Source organism: Hippopotamus amphibius, chromosome 14, assembly GCF_030028045.1.
Source record: "Hippopotamus amphibius kiboko isolate mHipAmp2 chromosome 14, mHipAmp2.hap2, whole genome shotgun sequence".
Lineage (NCBI taxonomy): Eukaryota > Metazoa > Chordata > Mammalia > Artiodactyla > Hippopotamidae > Hippopotamus > Hippopotamus amphibius.
Genome location: NC_080199.1, coordinates 3,984,989 through 4,006,204, shown reverse-complemented (window position 1 = coordinate 4,006,204; position 21,216 = coordinate 3,984,989). Strand labels below are relative to the sequence as shown.

Genomic DNA, 21,216 nt, shown 5'->3' with positions numbered 1-21,216 from the left:
TGGGACCAGGAATGTGGGACTCACTTGTTATTCAGTGTGTTTCAGCTCTGTTGCAGGACAGTGTTTTACACTCCAGTTGAGAAGCAGAAGTGGGTGAACAGGAGCTGAATCACGGCAGAGAACTCTGGCTCAGGTCCAGCCCGGAATCAGCGTGAATGTGGTGAGCTAGTCAATGACTGTGGACATGCTATTTGTTGAGCAGAGTTTCGGTTAAATTATTGTCACACCCTTTCCTCTGCAGGAAACAGATCCTTGGTTGATGGAGTAATAACTTCCTTTTGTTCCTCTAATACAAAATTCGAGAGCACATAAATGCCACTTCGTCTTCTGCGGGTCTTCTGAGAAACTGCATTGTGGAGGACATCACCTGGCCATGTCCGGGCAGGGCCTGCACTAGCCCTCCTCTGCTGGGGGTGCCCACCGATCATCCAAGACCGGCTCCTGTTCCAAGGGCTGCAGGCAGACTGCTCAGCAGCTTTAGAGCTGCTGATGACAAAGGTAATTCCCTAAAGCAAATTATTCCCTTTCTCTGCAGAACTTTTATAGCAGAACACAGAGAGGAGTGGCCCGTCAGAAGGGGAAGAATGTCCACTCACAGAAAGCAGCGGTGGCTGCAAGCGTCCAGGATGAAAAAGAGAGTAATTGGTTTCTAGCACTGCCTTGAATTCTTTTCTTTTGCTATGTATTTAGGTCCTATGAATACACACATATCTATATAATCTGAGAGAGTTTCAGGTACTTGCAGTCAGAAAGTAATCCCCAAACTAATCCTTTTTTTAAAAAATTGAAATGTTATCTAGTATGTTTTATCCTGATTGATCTGGAAACAAGGACTGTCACAGAAGACTTGCATTACAGAGAAGAGTTTGCACACCCACTTATAGACAGCGACTTCTACCTGAGAACAGCTAATCGGGGGAACAAGGGAATCACTGAAACATTTTTTAAACAAAAAGTGTTTTTAAAAGTCATTTTTAAAAGTCTTGGAACTTGCAGACGCAAAGGAAAAAAAAAAGCCCCAATAGGTAAAAGTGAATAAGGCTGATGACATCACACTTAGTGAGACAAGGAGAAGACAGGCAGTCCTGGGAGGGAGCTCAGAGACACCTGGTCAAGGTGACCATGTGCCTTTTCTCCAGCAGGTGTGTGCCTGGGAGACCCTTGCAGCTGTTACCAGGGTAGAGGTACAAAGAAGTCTATTGCAGCAGTGTTTGTAAGAGTGAAAAATATTCCATGGACTGAATAAATGAAACCTTCCGTTCGTAAAATGAATTTAGGAAATAAATTCCACCTAATGAATGAATGGAATAAATGGAAATGAATGAAAACGGAAGCATCTTCAAGGTGGCTTGTTCTACACTCCTGGAAGTCTCCTTACAATTCTCATGGACAAGTTATCACCCATCCAACAGATGAGGACACCGAGTCACAGGTGGGCTTGGTGTCCTTACAGCCACACCACGTCCAACAATAGAGATTTGGAACTCAAGTCTCTCTGGGTCGAGTCGAGTCGGGTCGTCTCCTACACACGTTGGACTGGGGCAGAGTCCGCCTCGTGGACGAGCACACAAGCTGCTCTCGGGAGAGAGCAGTTAATGACGGGACCCAGGCATCGGGAGCCGAGATAAGGCTGATTCTCCCCCCAAACGGTGTCAGATGGAGCGGGGGAACTTGCAGCTCCGGAGGTGGGGACAGCAGAGGTGGGACAGCTCCTCGGGACTGGCCGTCCTGTGGGTGGCTGCCTCCCTGGCAGTCAGACCCAGGAGGAAGAAGATGATGCGGGTTTTCCTTCGAAACGCATCCACCAACAGGTAAAGAATCCGCCCCCCCTCCCCCATATCGAATCCAAATACGTCTCCAGAATGTAGGCACATTCTTTTTATCACGTTGCCAAGATGATAATGGGGGAGAGTACTCCCCAGAGGACTTCTGTGCCTTCTTGGAGGACACAGTTTTATGTCCTCCTCAGACACTTAATAAATCACTCTCCAGCTGAGTACAGGTCAATGCTAAAGCACTTAGCTTATCTGACCTTCACATTCATTATTTTTATCACACCAGCAGAAACTTATGAGTGTTCATTTCCCCCTTCCCTGCAAAGCCACGTGGCCCCAAGAGGACCCAGTTCTCTCCTAATGCCTGACAGGGAGCTTCTTAAACCCCATCCCATCTTAAAAGTTCTCTGCAGTGTGCTGATCCAAATCCCCAATTCGTTCCAATCAGTAGATTTAAGGGGCCCGTTTGTGCGTGAGTGTTCTGAGATGCCATTAAAATTCTTACAAAAACTGAAAGTGAAATGAGGAAGACTGATTGAGCAATCGGATAGAAGGGCGAATGCCAGGAAGACCTATCGTACAGTAGGGGCAGAGATGCAGCCGGGCAGAGAGAAGAAAATTCAGGAGAACTCTCCGGAGGGCGAGCGCCGGGCTGGGCCGTGTAGTCGATGTAGGACATCAACAAACACAGATAACAGGAAATGATCCATTCTCTGTGGTCACTTATTCTAAGGGCCCGAACCTTCAAAGTTCAAGGAGGGAAATGGATGACTCCACAGGGGAGCAGTCACGCCTTTCTTGCCTCAAGACCAGAGAAGAAATGAAACTGAAGGAGACAGTCTCCATCCTCCCCCAGAAGGAAAGCCCCTCCGTCCGCTTCTCCAAAGATGGAAAGCTGCTGGCCGTGACCCTGCTGCTGGCCCTGCTGTCCTGCTGCCTCACGGTGCTGTCTTTCTGCCGGGTGGCCTCCCTGCAAGCGGAGCTGGGGAGCCTCCGGGCAGAACTGCGGGGGCTGCCAGGCGCCCCCCAGGCGGGAGCCGCAGCCCCCAGGGCCGCCCTGCGGGAGGCTCCAGCGGCCACCCCCGCCCTGAAAGTGAGTCTGCAGCGGCCGCAGCCCCCGCACCATGCTCCCCCCGCCCACACGTCCTTGCAGTAACGTGGGGCTTCTCTCTTGGCAGGGTATCCTTGCACCACCAGCTCCAGGAGAAAGCAACTCCAGCCAGAGCAGCAGGAGTAAGCGTGGCCTGCAGGATGTAGAAGAAACAGGTACGTTTGGGGCACAGAAGCGTCTAGGCGTCAGGGATCCCAGTTCACAGGTGAGGAGGAGAGCATCCTGTTTGAGAGAGGGGAGCCAAACGGAACCTGGACCCTTACCATCCCAGCCAGGTGTGGCTCCAGGGCAAAGGCACGCCCTGGCCGATGTATTGGGCTGACAGCATGGTTTGTCCTGCAGCGGGCAGCTTTTGTGGGGGGAGGTACTTAATTGTGAGGCGCTTTAGCAGAGGGCAAAGGGGCTCACATTTCCCCTCAAGTCGATAGTTCACTTCTGTGTCGGACGCATGGTCTGGCAGTCCAGGAGAAAGCACCACGTGCTAGCGTAGAATGGGACTCTGTCAGAGAAGGGCAGCCCGGCAGCATCTCCTGGGCGCGTAGCTGCTGTGAAACCACGTGGAGATCCCCGCGGGAGCAGGTGCACGCTTGTGCTTTGCTTGGTTTCTTGCTTTCTTAAAAAAGCTTATTTTACACACACACACACACACAGAGATTTTAATGCTCTTCCAGGAGCTCCCCATGTTTGTACTCTTCTTGTAATCGTTCTTTAGTGAACTCTGCCTTTCTTCCGGCTCCACGTGTCCCACAGAACTGTATGGATTCTGACACCTGAGGTTGGCGGGGCCTCCCAAAACGTGATTCAGCACAAGTTCCTTCATTTCAAGGATGATAAAGAGCATTTGCATTGTATTTCCTAATATTGCAATATCACAAATCCTGGGTGCTGTTTCCCTTTTATATTGAAGGAACATTTTTTTAAGTCCCTAGAATGTGCCAGGCAGGCTTGTACTAGGAGAGGTATCGCCACATCTCGTTTCCTTTCATTTTCACGGTGACTGTGAGGCATACCCAACAGGTGTAATTATTTGCGTGTATTTGCGTTTCTAAAGAGAAGTGCACGAGAGGCAGATTAGGTGTTATATCTCTCTCACACACACACACACACACACACACGGTGCTCCTTCTGTAAACTTATTTATCACTAAATGCTTTATTCGTGGAAAAAATTTCTTCCTTGTTTTATGCAGCCGTAAGTTTTGTATCTGATTATCACATCTTCGTGCCACTTATCAAACAATTGGGTTTAAACACTTTAAAACTGGAAAACACTCATTTTTACTATACTTTAACACATCAATTATTTTCATATTTTGCGTGTTATCTATATTTTCTACATAATTGAAAAAAATACAGCATATATACTGTGCTGTATTTTTGTATTCACTGATTACAGAATATACGTTTTCCTTGTTTCCCAAGTAATTCTCATACATCTATAATTAATTTATGTTATCATACAATTATTTATCATGATCATTTCCATTTTTGTTTTTGATAGAATGGAACATGTCAAACTTTTTTTTTGCGGATCTCTTTGCTTCTGAGGAATTGTATGCATATATTCAGTATAAAATCCCTACGTGGAATGTCTGAGCCAAAGAGATTGAGCATCTTTTTCACCCTTGCTGCCCGTTGCCTGCTACTTTCAAAGTGAATTATAAATGTGTGCAGTCAGAAATGCAGTGGAAGAGTTCTCCACAGGCTCGCAGCATTTTATCTTTAAAAATTTATTTTGGCTGGTTTATTAGTTGTAAAACAGTGCCTCAAATTTAGCTTGTTGCTTGCTTACAAATAAGAATTATCTTCTTCCTGCATATTTTGATAACTTCTAATTTTATCTTCTGCTAATTTTTATTTATAACTTCCCTCATTTGTCTGTCCTATTTTAAAAATAATTTTGAATAAACTCTATGTTAGGCATATTGTTTATCAAAATTTTGATGTAAATATTTTCACAATATTTTGCAGTTTTTTAAACTTGTACAGAGATTTTGCATCTGCATATTTTAGTGTGATGCACTTTTAAAATTTTCTCTAATACACCAGAACTAAAACATATTTGTCAGCAATCTCTTATGTAGTTTATTCTTTTCTCTGCTATTTTGACTTTTCTTGTAATTTCATGTTGTAGTTCAGTATTTCATCCATTAGTCCTGGAGTTTATTTGGGAGGGTCATGCCATACTAGCCTTAACTTCCCCTTTCTTTTTTCACTTTTTCCTTCCAAACTGTTGCTAAATATCTCGCCCAAATCCATTAGATGATTCTTTTTAACTCATTTGCGTTGGAACGCTTACTATATTATATTAAGTTCCTCATATGTAGTTGAATCTATTTTGAGATTTTTTTCATTGATTTATTATCCTGTTTATCTGTATTAAATATTTTAAGAATTTTATAGTAAAATGAGCTTCCATATCGAGTAAGGTGAGGTTGCCTCAATCTTCTTCAGCCTTGTCTGCTAGTATTCCCCTGCCTCTAAATATTAATATGAAAAATACCCCTAACTTTTCCATTTCAAAGAGAGTATAGACTCATTACAGCAGATTTAAGGAGGAAAGAATTTAGTAAGAAATCAATAACTCCCTGAGTCCCACTTCCCCAAAATATGTTCTATTAATATACTAAAATTTCCTCCCATGTGAATATTTTTTCATATTTGTGTTTATAGGACATCCAAAAATTGTATACTGACAAAACTTTTTCCCCAAATAGTTTGGAATTTTTAGAAAGTTTGGAGAAGAGCAGAAAATTCTAACCAATGAATCAGATTGCACCCGGTTTCCATAGCCCAGATGTAATCACTGTGGTTATTGTCATGGTATGCCTCAGATTTTTATAAACCCTTAATCTAGCATATATATACTATGTACATATATTGTGTATAGTATATATGTGTACATATATGTAGTACATATGACTATGTATGTATATATACTGTGTATATAGTACTTAGTACATATATATCTCTATTTCACGCTCTACATATATTTATAATATTCATAGATCCCAGATGAAAGGTTTGAAGACTAGAACCTTAGTGACAGTTAATATCAACTATTCCCTGTCAATGAAATCGACTTGAATGTTGTTTTAGACACTATCCTTTTGTGCAGGGAAACTTTATTTTGTTTAGCCCTACTCCAAAATTAATTGTATATACGTATACCAAGAAGGTTGTCTGTGAGCCCCATGATTTTTGTTTGTTTTCTATTTGGTAGGGTCCTTTTCTTGGAATTGAGAAAATTCTATGCAGTTTGAATCTATGCAACTTTCTTTGGTTTTTGTTTCCATTCTAGTTGTGATTTAAGTAAAACTCCAAAGCCTTAGGTTATCCGTTTTACTGTCAAAGTGTTAGTTTCCACTTTATTTATAAATTTCTATAAACATTTAGATACATTTTTTTGGAAACAGAAAAACTGTAAGTCTGAAAAAAAAAATGAATTTTCACATTTTGAATTTATATAGTCAAGAATTTTTAATATCTCTATTAAATATAGAATTTTAAGCTTCACAATAAGACAGCTTTCCTTATAGAGGTTTCACTCTTCTTTCGTAGTTAAATCACAAATGTGTTATTGCTGTTTTGGAGATTTAGCATTTTCAAATTGCTTGTTAAACTGGTCAAAAAACATACAGAGTTTTCAGTAATGTGTAGTATTTGATCTCATGCTTATTTTTAAGCCACATCAGGACACCTAGTGGATTTATACTTTACAGAATTATAATATTCTTCCAGATTTTTTTCTAAAATACTTTGCTTTCTATGTATATTCCTCAATGTCAGTTTGCCATCATTTTATAACTATGTCAGAAAGTTTCACAGCTAAATGTTGCTAAGTAACATACCAGAATGTTACCCATTCTTATTTTTTTATAAATCCAACCCAGATTTAACCAGGCATCTCAATTGTATTGTGTGTGTATTCAGTTTGTAAGTAAATTCCACGATGCTGTGGGCTAGAAAGTCCAGCCTCCCCAGCACACAGTAAGCCTCGTTATTGCATCCGTATTTGATACTTATCATGTATTACCTTATTTTCTTTTCATTTGTGTATATCCTGTCTGTTCAACTAAAGAGTATAGACTTCTGTGGTCTGGTCCTGTTTCTCCTTTTGTATATTCATCATGACGCTTGCACCCTGAAGGTATCTCATGGATATGTGTTAATCAATTTTGGGCTCAATATCCAATAAGGTGGAATGATTTGGCATCATTTTGGGGGGGAGGGGGGAGATATTTTCCCATATTTCTTCATTTTGATCAAAGGCCATCTTATGAAATTTTTTTAACTTGACCTTTAAAACAACGAATTAACCAAAGAATGAGCGTGACCCTAAGGCTAGAGTCCCAGGGTCTGGAAACCCCTTGCCTCAGACTCCGCTGGTGCACCAGGTGGAGGCCCTGTTTGGGCTCATTGAAAAGTCAAAGAGAAGCTCCCATATTCAGTAACTTCTTTAAGTGTAATTTCATGGATTTTTACGTTAATGTTTCCTTTATTTTAATTGAAGAAAAGGGCACACGTCTTCAGGACGCACGTCAGTGAGGTTCACAAGCTGAACAGCAGTAGATGAAGGGCAGACACAACCATCAGCCTCTACACCCACTTAGACGTCCTTGCAGAGACCCCTGCCCCCGGCCCCCACCCTGGGGTTTTCTACTTAATTCTAGAATTCGATGCTATGGCTCCAGTTCTGTTTTTCTTAATTCTGTTGTGTTTCAGATGAAAGTCTTAGTAGGTTTCATGTGTTTCATAAGATAATTTCTGATTATAGTGTAACAAACAGAAATGTGGGGGAAATCCAGGATCAAAATTGCCAAATGGCTTACAATAGTCAATAATTCACTTTTAAGCCCTTAAGTGTATTTGGAGATGTTCCCAATTAAAAAACAAAACAGAACAAAACAAAACAACTTAAGTGACATGGCTTTGAAAATATTACACATGAAAATTTCTTCACAAATGGAGTCATGGTGACCCATGTTTTGAACCTGCACTTAACTATAATTCTTTTCATTTTAAGAACATAAAGATAAGCATTTGCAGAGTCCAAGAAAGTGAATTTTTCCAAATGGGTTCTTGCTGAACTAAAACAATTTGTTAATAAAATTAGGTAACCTTTCGTATTATCCCTTGTTATTCAGTAGGGAATTTTAAAGTTATCAGAAACCCATGTGTTTTAGATTATAGAAAGACAAAAACTATTTTGTATTAATAATGTTTGTTATACTTGTCTCAATTGTAATATTAAAAATCGTGGTGTAAGGGACTTCCCTGGTCGCGCAGTGGTTAAGACTCTGCACTCCCAATTCAAGGGATGCAGGTTCAATCCCTGGTCAGGGAGCTAAGATTCTGCATGCTGCGTGGTGCAGCCGAAAATTAAAAAAAAAAAAAAAAAGTGGTGAAAGCATGAGCATTTCAAAGAAACATAAAAACAAGAGCAGAAAAATTTGCCCATGTTTTATCTTTCAAATTTCTTGTAAGATTCTGACCAATTTATTTTTCTCCATTTTTAAATAAGCTTTTTAGTTTGAAATTATTTTAGAATTACAGAAAAGTTGCAATAATAGTACAGTGAGTTGCCCTATACCCCTCATCCAGTTTTCCCTAATGTCAGCATCTTCCATTGCCATGGTACCTCTGTTACAACTTAGAGACTAACATTGGGGTTTAACTGAACTCCTGACTTTGCTTGAATTTCACCGGCTTTTCCGCTAATGTCTTTTTATTTTCCAGGAGCCATCCAGGACACCACAATGCAATTAATATTTTTTAAAAATCAGAGTTTTGAATATAATGCATATAAATTAACACCTAATATTGTAACAAGTATTTCTCTGGAGTAGACATTTTTATTGTTAAACATAAGGGTATCAATATTATTAATATTTTTGAGTCTTCTTTCTTGAAATCCATAGTCCATTTCCTTTGCAAGAAAAGATGGGGCGTCTGAGGGGTCTGTAACATCCAGTCTTTCCTTGTGGACATTTCGGGCGCAGCTGTAACTTACAAGGCTGTAAAGTGAGTGTTGAAAGCACACAGTGTATAACTCAACCATCCAATTTGTCCCCAAATGAGGCTAACTGCAGCCTCCTACCCAGCAAGGGCGTGTTCCTTCCTAGAACAGAAACAGCTGGCTGCTGTCATGGTGATCTTTGACCAGAATCTTCCCTGAGTGTTATTTTTCTTTTCCCCTGCTTCAATAACGAGAGACTTCTTTTTAGTGTTGCAAGAGCTGGCTTCTGTTCAATTTCCACAAAAGTATTTAAAATGAAAATAGTGACCTGATAACCAAACCTTTGAACCCTGTTCTTATCAAGTTTAAAGTTTTGGGAAACAGAAGAGCCAGGAAGCGAATCAACCAGTGCAGCCAGAAGCGATATTGTGTCTTTTCCAATCACCCCTACCCTAGGATGTCCAAGCACTGTTCTAGTTGTTGAGTATTGATTAGAAAATGAACAGATAAAAGTTTCCCGCCCATTGGAGATTACATTGCAGTGAGGTGGAAAGCCACAGAAAATAATCAATAAACGTAATTCATGAGTAAATTATAATACTAGAAAATTTCAAATACATTGTAAAAGTGAAAAGGTTAGGGCAGGGTTAAGAGAACCAGCAGAGGTAAGGGTCAGGAAGGGTAAGAGGACGTATCAGTATTTTAAATAGGGAGGCCAGGGGAAGTCTTTATATCTAATTCCTGAAAGCTCAATAATTCTTTATACTGTCAACATTAAAAAAAGATTGCAGACAGGCATAGGTATTTTAAAAATAAATTCATAATGTTGAGGGATGCATTCTCATTAATAGTTCTGTAGAAAATGATATTAGTTTTAATGGCTAATTTCGCTTTTTATAGGTCGAGTCCTACTTACAGGATCTGTATTGGGCAGCTGCTCTTTTGTTGTGGTGGGATTTTCTTTTAAAAGGTATCCCCATTTCTGAGGAGCTGGAGAAGAAACAGACTTTTCTCAAAATAGAGGAAACACCTACTGTGCAAAGCTCTGAGGCAGCTGTCCAGGATATACCGCAAAGGGGAGAGATGCAATTAACCGAGTGTGGTCCCTGTGAAAGCTTCGGGTTAGGCCCTTGTACCTATGATATCATATGCCCTCTCAATAACCCTGCAGTGCCGGCATTACTGTCTGCATTTTAGGTGAGAGAATTGAAGGCCAGACATAGTCAGCCCCTCTTCTCAGCAACCCAATATTGAGTTGGAGAAATTAAACAAAACTAATGCAAGTTTTAAGATACTAAAATAACAATTCAAAAAATAACAAGCTTTTTTGCCTTTAAAAAGCACATTCAAATTGTGACTAAAACTAATTCTCACACTGTGAAGTAGATATTGTTATTTTCATTATACAGGTAAGAAAAAATATTTCAAAATTGTGTCAGTCTCATGATTAAATAGCTAATTGGCTTGAGAACTAAGGTTTGACTTTATTATCCCTTGACTATAAATTCTGAGTTTGGGGTTTTTTTTTTTTTTTTGTTTTTTTTGTTTTTTTGATTATGTGAGCTCTGTGTGTTTACCGTTCAAAGAAGGTACCAGATTTGAGAAAAATTATTGGATCCTGGAGAAGCCTAAACTATTGTTAATGTTATTACCAGTGAGAAGGACGGCTAGTTACGGAATCATAGGATGTCACCAGTGGAGATCACAGACTGAAAGATTACCCAGAGCCTGGTTGAGAAGAGCTGAGCTGGGTTTTAAAGACTGAGTAGATGTGGGTAAGAGGAGAGTGTATCCAAGGTACGGAAACAGGAATATAACAGGAAATAGAAAAAATAAAGGAAAATAGAAAAAATACAAGTGGCCAGCTCCTTGGGGATTTTTGCAAATGTTGATTGATTGGAGTTTTCCTTTTCTCCTCCCCGTGCCCCTCCTCTGACCAGCCTGTGTGTGGTAGACAGAGAAATGGAAAATAACTGCTTCATGGTAGCTGCTAACTCTAGTTGTGAAGCTACACTTCAGCTCATCTTTTTTCTGTTCCACCTGCTGCCGTAGAGCTTCTTCTGGGACATAGAGAGTCAGAAATTCTAGAGATATAGTACACAACCATTTACTTTTAAAAATATTACAGCATGCTACAGTTCTATGGATGACGTTTCAAAAACTTATTATTGAGGTTATTTGTTATGAAAAATGTTCTCCATAAACCCATCAACCCAGAGATTTATTGTTAACAGAGTTCAGACATCATGGATATAGGTTTTTTGTTTGTTTTGTTTTTAATGGAAGCTATTTTCTGTAAAACACTAATTTAATTTGATTTGACTTGTGTTATAAATTTGGATGTGAGGATGAAGTTTTAAAGAATTATTTGGAAAGGTTAGATGTTGTTATGGTGTCTATTTTCTAAATTGTTTCACAAATTTTTTTAATGTGCTGTAAACCAGACACTGCAAATTTGTAAATGATGGTCCTTAATATGAAGTGACTCAAGGTCTAGGGAAGGAAGCAGTGATAGAAACAGTAGGTACAGTGAATTATATTTCAATAGATGTATGTACAGAGAGTAGTGGAATCAAATATGTAGCTGGAAGGATCAGGGAAAAAACTGATATGTGACCAGAGCCCTGAAGCGTGAATGACCTTTCACCAGTTGGAAAGGTGAGGAATACTTAGCCATAGGGAACAGGACTTACAGGGTCCCGGCAGCGTGCAGCCGACCTCCTGTTCTGAGAAGGTGTGTTTAAGTTTAAGCACGGTGCGGGCGGGAGAGGAGAGTCAGGAGGCTGTGCAGGTGGACTTGGTTTTTGTGTGCAAAGAAACACTTTGAAGGAATTATAAACATTAAAATGACAAGGTAGGATTTGGGTTAGGAAGATAATTCTGGAAGAAATGCAAGTGATGGACTGGGAATTGTTGAAAATGGAAGAGGCGCAACTTGGTAGGCTAATGTGATTGTGAAGCACTGTGAGGGTACAGATCTACACTTAGGCTACCGAGCTCCCCATCTTATCATCTCTCTCCCTCTCTCTCTGTCTCTCTCGCTCCTTCAGCCACACTTGCTGTGCCTCCCCCCAGTGTCAGTGTTTGTCTGGAGTGTTCTTACCCCTTCTTCCTTCTGACTTGAGTTCAAGTGTCCCCGTTCAGAGCAGCCTTCCTGATTGGATCAGGTATCTGTGCACTGTCTCTCTCTTACAGTTGCGATTTTAATTCTGTTTTGGTGATATTGATTCATGCCTTTTCTTCCCACCAGATTGCAAGCTCCCTGGGGGTTGGAATTATGTCTCCTTTTGGGGGGATCCCTAAGTGCAACACGTGACAAAAATATAGTACTCAGTAAAATTGTCGAATGGATGAATGAGAGATGAAGTCTTAATTGAACAAAAGTTAAAAATCAAACCATTAGAACTTGATTATTAGTTGAATTTCAAGATTGAGGAGGAAGGAATCGGGCATGTTTATAAAGTTTCTAGCTTGGGCAATTCAGAGGACACTTATGTATCCACTAAGAGATAAAAGGGAAGGAATAAGAGGTGTCTGTGGAGAAGTTAAAGAAATAGATCTGGAACGTGTGAAACTTGAGGTAGCACTGTGGCTTCCAGGTGGACATGTCCGGGGGGGGGGGGGGTGGCGTTGAAAATGTAACAGCCCGCTGTGCAATTTATTGCTGCCTTTCTCCAGATATCCAGTTGTATTTCTAGTTTGGGTTTTACCTTCCTTGACTTCAGACCTGTTTGCATGTTGTGACATGAAGCTAATGTTGTTCACTGGTAAGTTATTGATACACAGTGCCTACTGAATATTGCGTCATGAAGAAAGAGAAATATTCTAAAATAATGCAAAGAAGTCATGGCCAAAGAAAAAACATATCCCATGGAGATGATGACAACTATAAAATTGGTAATTTTAAATTAAAATATTTGATCATTTGCAACAAATTAAGCAACATTAGAAGAAAATGGTATTTTTTTTGTTTTTGTCACTTTTAGTGCTTATGAGGCTATGCAGAGGGCTACCATCTTACATATCCTGCCTTGCTTTAGCCATAGAACATCATTACATTATGAGTAGTACATGACCGTGTCCAGGGAACGCTGACTCTTTCTGTGCACATACACCCATAGAAAATCTTCAATTCAAATATATTTCTTTACTTCTATCAGTTATATTTATTTCTACTTTATTTTATCAGCTTCATTCCAAGCCCTCCAGAAAATCAGCACCTTTCTTACTTCCCCGGGGCCATTATAGTGCTGCCATCTTTGTGAATTCCCCAGAGTTGAAAACCTGCTTTTATTATTAGTTTTTAATTCTCCTTCAAACACATATACTCATTAGTCAGAAACTTTTAATTTTTTTTCACAGTTTGTCTTGGATGCTCCACTTATATAATTGCATTTAGACAATATCACCCACATATTATATTTATTACCAGTCAATAGCTGAACCTTGGCTTTTGTTCTCCCTTTATGGCAACTCGTGCTACACAGACACACACATGATCTCTCTCAAGCACATGTATCAGGCGAGCCCCTCTCAAGGTGAAGAATTCCTAATATTTTTTCTGTTTTCTAGTAGGTCAGATACAGACTTCTCAATCTAGCTCTCCAGAAAGTCTTGTAAAACTCTTTCAACTCTTATCATTTCCAAAGTTATCAGAAAGTAACTTAATAAAAGTTGCCAGTTAGGCAAACTGCTTATCCATGATCAAATAAAACTTTATAATGCAATTTTCAGCCCTAAAATTTTGTACTCCCATTCCAGTTGAAATCTTTATCCTAAATCGTGATTTCTTCAATTTCTTCATAAATCTACTTCCAGCATTAGGTCAATATTTAGATCTTTCAGGGATTTCTCTTAATTAAACTTCTCCAGCCACTAATTATTTATTCAAAACTAGCTCAAGAAAAATCAAACTCCCACATTTGTCATGACTTCCATATACTGAATGAAAGTTATACAGAAATGAAAAGAGGCATCACCTTCAGAGTCCTCATTCCTGAAAAGTGTACAGTATAATAAGTAAGAGGACAGAAGAAAGAAAGAAAGAAGATGAAGGAAGGGCATCTCATTCAGACTGAAGAGCTTGGAAGAAGCTTCTTGAATGTGATGAGTGAGAAGAACTATGAGACAGTGAGTGTAGGTCACGTGGACAGGACACGCATAATGGGAAAAGCTCTATGGGATGCTTTTCATGGGAACCACACACGGTCTGCAATAATTGCATTATTTACAGTAGTTTCTATTAGATTTAGCTTTGTTGAAGTAATGTATAATAAACTGGATTCCGGTATGAAAGCATTTGGTTTCAACACAGAAAATAATACAACAGGTATTAGCAATTCCATAACCCTTCAAATCTCTTTTCCTGATTAAATGATGTTTTAATATCACACTTTAAAAGGTGGCTTTCAACCTCAGTCAATCCAACCACTATTCTAATTGTGAAGTTGGTTGAATTTTATTATATCAGATATTGAGCCATAGCAAATGACTTTTGTTCTAAAAGTTCTTATTTTAGGAATTCTCTTTTGTAAGCTAGTTTTGTCATCAATATAATATTTTGTTTTTAGAAATATTTTTCACATGGTTTAATATTATGAGTAAATTTTCTTATGCTGTAAAAATGTACTTAAGATTAATTATCTGTATTTCTAACATCATTATAATATGTAATATATACACATATGTGTGTATATATATGTATACATATATATTTAGAAATCTGTGTCTCCCCATCAAACACAGAAAGGTTTTAATGTATGCTACTGCCTTGCTTAGTTGAAAAGATAAACCACTTTCAAACTCTTGTATAATTCCCCTCAATTGTAGCAGCAGGAAAGATGTGTGAAAGACATTTGAAAACCAAACACAGTCAATTAATACTACCATTGTTATCAATATTATTTCTCTTACATTAGACTATACATTCTCAAAACTCTTGTATTGGATATCTATGCTATTGGGAGATATAAAAAACAATATTGCTCTTTTTGGGCCCACTTTTTGTGAGCAATAGTCTGTAGTCTAAGATCAGATCAGTGTTGAATTGGAAGGAGAGTCCTAAAAGACTGGAGATAAATTGATAATAGATGTCAAGTTTCCTAAAAAGGAAGAGTTGCAAGCTGAAGAAGTAAGTAGCACTGATAGGGTTGACAGGGCCTGGACAGCATCTAATGAGGGCAGGATGGAAAGTCCTGTTCTGATTTCCAAGAACTTACCTTCTAGAAAAGCCCAGTGACTTTCTCTGAATAAGGAAAGCTAATGAATAGCTCTAGCTTCAGTGAGAATATTTCAAACCCCGCTATTGAACTGTCATTTTAATACCTCATTTTCTTTTCTGAAGAGTATTTCTTGAAATAAAAATTTCTCTCCCTACTGTATTTTCTTCTAAAAGTTAGATTTCTGCTATGTGATAGAATAGACCATTGTTTTTCCATGTGTAGGTTGTGGCCAAGTTTTAGTTGGGCTTTGGTAGTTAAAATTCAGATATTCTCACATAAGTTTGGTAGTTTCCAGGCAGCACTCATTAGGTAAACCCCTTTCTGTCTAAATAGAAAAGGTGAGTTTCCTACAGGAGTTTGTGGGAACAGTCAAGGAGAGGGTTAATTGAAATAGTATTTCTAGGGACTTCCCTGGGGGTCCAGTGGTTAAGACTTCGAGCTTCCACTGCAGGGTGTACAGGTTCAATCCCTGGTCAGGGAACTAAGATCCCACATGCCTCGAGCGGGCCAAAACAAAAAAAGAAAAGAAATAGTATTTCTAGTGTTCCCTTGGGCTCTTTGCCAGCTTCACTCGGTCTCCTTGCTCTCCTGGTGTCCTTCCATTGTCTCCCAGGTTATTCAGTTCCGTACGACTAAGAACAATACTACTACTGATAGCCAAGATGGACTTTGCAATTACTGTGTCCCAGGTGCAGTCCTGAAAGTTTCAGATGCATCATCTCACTAGTCTTTTCAATACACATGTACATGACAGAGGAAAAGTGAGAAATCTGGAAGTTTAACTTTGACTTTTGTCAAGATCCTCTTCTTTTTCAATGTGGGGGAAAGATTAGTGCTGTACATGCTCTGATGGCCCTCGCATCCCTCACAGAACTTACCATGGTTCCTTAAGAGGTGTTTGTTAGAAAAATAGGTTTAATATGGTGACCCTGGACCTTGTACTTTTCAGACTCTGGCTGCCTTGGATGCCCTGTTGTTCCTTTCTTTCAAGCTGTCCTTATTCACAGCTGTTCTGCCTGTTAGGATGCTTTTCCATATTTTCTGGGGCAGAAGGTCTCCTACAGTAACCGCAGTAATGAGTCACATTTCCCTAGAGCACAGGCATCACTGCCATTGTTTTCCAGGTCAATAATCTAAAAGAATGGAACAAATGAACATATTTACAAAACAGAAATTGAGTCACAGATGTAAAAAACAAACTTTTGGTTACTGAGGGGGAAGGGGGGGTGGGATAAACTGGGAGATTGGGATTGACATATACACAGTGCTATGTATAAAATACATGACTATTAAGAACCTACTGTGTAACACAGGGAACTCTACTCAATGCTCTGTAATGACCTATATGGGAAAAGAATCCCCAAAAAAGTGAACATATGTGTATGTATAACTGATTCACTTTGCTGTGCAGCAGAAACTAACACAACATTGTAAATCAACTATACTCCAATAAAACAAAAATATTTTAAAAAGAACCACAAAGTGGCCAAAGTGTTCTGCTCCTATTCAAGCCGTCAGATTAATGTAAAATGTGTTTGAAAAGTCTCATGCTTATAAAGGAACTGCAATTTTTAACATTACCGTTCTACCTTTAAATACCAAGGGAAATTTCTTAGCAGAGTTTCGTATGTGATCACTGCCTGTAACAGTATTCTTTTTAGGCCTCTGCATTTGCACAGCTTCAGAGTGTCACAGAATTATTACATCTGTTATTTCATGTTTTCCATTAATGACCTGCAGCAGGAACTCTCCACTGTGTTAATAAGCTCTTAAAATGTATACATTGGGAAGCATGTTTTTAAAGCTTATTACTTCAACTTTGAATAAAATACTTGCTATATAATAAACAGTCTAATATTTTCTTAATTTAAAATAGGTACACTTGGGTTCATGTTCTGTATTTTTCGTAGATATTTACTGCTTTGTTTTCTTTTTGTACAGACAGTGCACCTCTTTTGCTTCTACCTGAAGGCATTGTCTTTATTTAATAGAATAGTTTATATGCTTTGGAATATTCTGTGGAATATTCTGTATGTGATGTGTGAAGTGAATTGATGCTTCCTGGAAGCTTCACTGGTGATGCAGTCTCAGGGAAATCTTCCATTTTATCTTAAAAAGATGTTATAGCTCTCTTTCTATTTTTAGTCCAAACCATTTTACTAAAAGCCTGAATTTGGCTCCAGAGTGAGACAGGCGTGATTAAATTCTGGCCCTGTCACTTTCTATCCCTGGGGACTGGACAAGTTGTTTACACTTTTTAAGACGTAATTTCCAGTATGTAATTCTTAGGATTTTTGTGAGGTTGCTTGGATTTATATTAGCTCAATGAATGTTAGCAATTGTTTTTATTTTCAGTAGTGTTAATAGTGGTATTCAGTACTATTGGGACTTGTTACTTAATGTTAGATTTTTTAAAACAAAAAAATCATTTTAGAGTAATCTGATAATTTGGTTTGTATATTTGAGAGAAATGAAAAACAAATGACAGTGGCTAAACTTGCTTTCTATACAGGCAGAACATTTTACAGTAAGTTAAGCTAAACTGTTCAGGTGATATACTTACTGTATTTCAACAGCATTTAGAGTTTTTTCTAAACCTTGAGTTTCAAGTACATATTGTATTTCCCAAGTTATATTAAAAATCTGTGGGCACATTTCCTAAAGTCATTTTGAGAACAGCATACAGGCAATGTAGAAAGTGTAACTAATTTGGTGTCACTGGAAGCATGGGTTTGTAACTTTGTATTCTTGGTCATGGGTTTGTAACTTTGTATTCTTGGTTGTTTTTATTCCCTTACTATTTCTATTCAAGTAACTAAAATGATATATTTTTGCTTTTCAGTCACTCAAGACTGCTTGCAATTGATTGCAGACAGTGACACACCTACTATACGAAAAGGTAATAAAATACTCCCACAACCTTTTCCATTTAGAATTCAATTCAGTCCAACTACCTGTACATTTCAAGTCTAAAGATTGTATTCAAACTCCATCTCAAATTAGCTATCTGCCTCAAAACTTCTTATAATCAGATTTAAAATAATAAACATTTAAAATGTTTGGGGGATAAATATTTAGGCTAATATAATAACCTAACAAAGAAAATTACCTTAAGGACACTAATACTTAGAAATTTTAAATAATTAGCATGTGATAAAATAAAATCAATACTAAATCAAATTCAGTTTTTTATTACTTAGAAATAATTTTGGCCTCTATGGCCTCAAATTCTTCTTCACAGATATTCATTCTCCTGTTATATTAAGTTGTAGAATATTATAATAATAGGATGAAGGTAAAATTGAACATATAGACATTTTATATTAATTTATCAGTAAGTATATAATATGTAAAAATAAATATAACATTTTTGTGATAAAGCTCTGGTGTGAAATTGTTGCTTTATATTTTACATATACTGGTTACAAACATGTGACGTTCCTGTTACTGCATGGGCACTGGGGCTTAGCAGTGAATAGTATATATATATACGGGTCCTCATTTTCATGGAATTTACCTTCTCATGAGGGGAAAACAGGAAACAAACAAATGAACAAGTAAAATGTAGAATGGTAAAATTAAATGGCATGGAGTAAAACAAAGCAGGTGAGACCAGGGAATCTCCAGGTTGTGAACCACAGGGGGAGCTCGGAAGTGTCCAGAGTGTATGCCAGGGCCAGGAGTGGGCACAAGGAAGGTAATGAATTTGGATTGGCCTTTGCTGTGATTCCTGGGACTGCTGTCTTGCATATGCATTTTTCTCCATGACCCTAATTACCCTAAATGTAACCCAAATACTAAAATATTTGAAATTCTAATATTATTTATTGTTGTACATTTCCTAAAGTCATATGTTTGCAACTTTTATTAGGTAGAAAATTATTTCCTAAGAATTTAAAATTTAGAGCCAGAAGAAGACCCTAAGAACCAATTAAAAAATGGACCTTGGAAAAGGTTGGTTTTACACATTTGGCCAAAACCAAAAATGCTGTGAATCATACAGAACGATGCAGCTGCTACTCGATCGTGAGCTTGAATTTCACAGAGTGCTGATCTTCCTGGTGTGGTGGCTGCTCTGCGTGGATCCTCCCTGCGGGGTCTGGGATGCTGATCAGGGTGCTTTGCCCTGTGGGCTGATGAGTTGTGACGCCAGTAAACCTTGGGCGTGCAAATGTCAGTGTGTGTGGACATTTCAGCAGTACTGCTTTACTGCAGCCCGTATGTGTTGGTATGTTGTGTTTTCATTTTTATTTGTCTTGAGATATATTTTGATTTACCTTTTGATTTCTTTTTTGACTCCCTGGTTGTTTAGGAGTGTATTGTTTAACTTCCACATATTTGTGAGGTTTTCAAATTTTCTCCTGTTACTGATTTCTGGTTTTGTACCATTGTGGTTGGAAAAGGTACTTGACATGATTTGTCTTCTTTAATTTGTTAAGACTCGTTTTGTGCCCTAACATTTCACCTATCTTAGAGAATTTTCCTTGTGCATTTAAGAACGTATATTTTGCTACAGTAGGATAGAATGTTCTATATATATCTGTTAAGTCCATTTGGTCTGTAGGGTTGTTCAGGTATGCTATATCCTTATTGATTTTCTTTTGGGTGATCTATCCATTGTTGAAAATGACGTACTGAATGATCCCATTCTTGTTGTACTGCTGTCTGTTTCTTCATTCACATCTGTTAATATTTGTTTTGTGTATTTAGGAACTCCATTGTTGAGTGCATGTATATATATATTTGTTATATCCGCTTGATTAATTGATCCATTTATCATTACATAATGACCCTCTTTGTCACATGTGACAGTTTTTGACTTAAAGTCTTTTTTGTCTAATTTAAACAAAGCCACTTCTCTCTTGTTTACCATTTGCATGAAATATTGTTTTCTGGCCCTTCACTTTCAGCCTGTGTGTGTCCTTAAAGCTACAGTGAGTCTATTGTAGGCAACATATGGTTGGATTTTGTTTTTTCCAATCCCTTCAGCCATCTATGACTTGTGTTTGGGAAATTTAATCCGTTTACATTTTTAAAGTCATGGTTGATAGTGAGGATTTATTATTTCCCTTTTGTTAATAGTTTTCTCACTGTTTCATAGTTCCTTTGTTCCTTTCTGCCTCTCTTAATGTCTTTCTCTGTGTTCCTGGATTATTTTTTGTAGTGGTATGCTCTGCTTCTCTTTACAGTGTGTGTATCTACTACCATGGGTTTACATAAAACAACCTAGTTAAAATAGTCTATTTTAAGCTAACAACTTAAGTTTGATCTCATCCCAGAACTGCACTTTTACTTCTCCCTCCCCACGCTTGATCTGGTTTATGTGACAACTTACATCTGTTTATATTGTGTATCTATTAACAGATTGTTGTAGTTATAATTCTTTTTTTTTAATGCTTTTGCCTTTTAACTTTTATACTAGAGTTGGAAGTGGTTTACAGCTCATGACAGCTGTTTCTCTCAGGTTGTTTACTGGAGGTTTTTTTCTTCCTCCGTGTTGTGTTTTCTTGATTCCTCATACTGCTTGTAGACTTGCTGTGTTGTCTGTGCGTTTGAGGAAGCAGCTACTTCTCTGCATCTTCTTGGACTGATTTTGACTGGAACACACTTTAGTGGTCAGCAGTGCTCAGTGTTTAGTGGTCAGCAGTGCTCAGTGTTTAGTGGTCAGCAGTGCTCAGTGTTAGTCAGTCTAAGGCTGGGAGCAAAGCCCCTTTGTGTCCTTCCTTCCCTCCTGAGGAAAAGTATCAGTTCTCTGCTCTTCCACAATCAGGAAAAAAAATATGCTGAATATAAGGGGATTCACTCCCCTTTTTTGTTTCTATCCCGAGGGACCAAGCTCTTTTGGTTGTTCAGCATGAGGCAAGATAGAAACCAGTTCCTCAGAAGGCACCCTGGGAGGCCATGAAGCCAGGTGCACAGTCCACCATCCCTCCATGAGAGAATCATGGGCCAAGGCAATCTTCTTGGGGTGAAGGAGGGACGGATGTGAGTAAATTGAAATTGGCTTCCTTACCCATGTAAATATGACTGCTTCTCAGTTTGTGCTTCTCTAGTGTGCTTCTACTTCTTAGCTGGATCCGGAATGTCTCTTCAAAGTATTTTGATAACAATACTATTGTTAAGTCAGCATTTCTGTAGAGGGATGAGAGGT

At 38.5% G+C, this 21,216-nt stretch overlaps 1 protein-coding gene across 2 annotated transcripts in view; it reads left to right on the top strand.

Annotated features, from left to right (window-relative positions):
• Window positions 1-2,538: 2,538 nt before the first annotated feature.
• Window positions 2,539-21,216, top strand: part of TNFSF13B (TNF superfamily member 13b) — a 31,963-nt gene continuing 13,285 nt past the window's right edge. Inside the window, exons 1-3 of one of the 2 annotated variants that reach the window (XM_057707676.1) lie at window positions 2,539-2,868; window positions 2,954-3,041; window positions 17,908-17,964. In XM_057707676.1, coding sequence (XP_057563659.1) covers window positions 2,539-2,868; window positions 2,954-3,041; window positions 17,908-17,964 — 475 coding nt within the window. The remainder of the gene's footprint in view (window positions 2,869-2,953; window positions 3,042-17,907; window positions 17,965-21,216) is intronic. The other variant, XM_057707677.1, reaches the window with a different exon arrangement.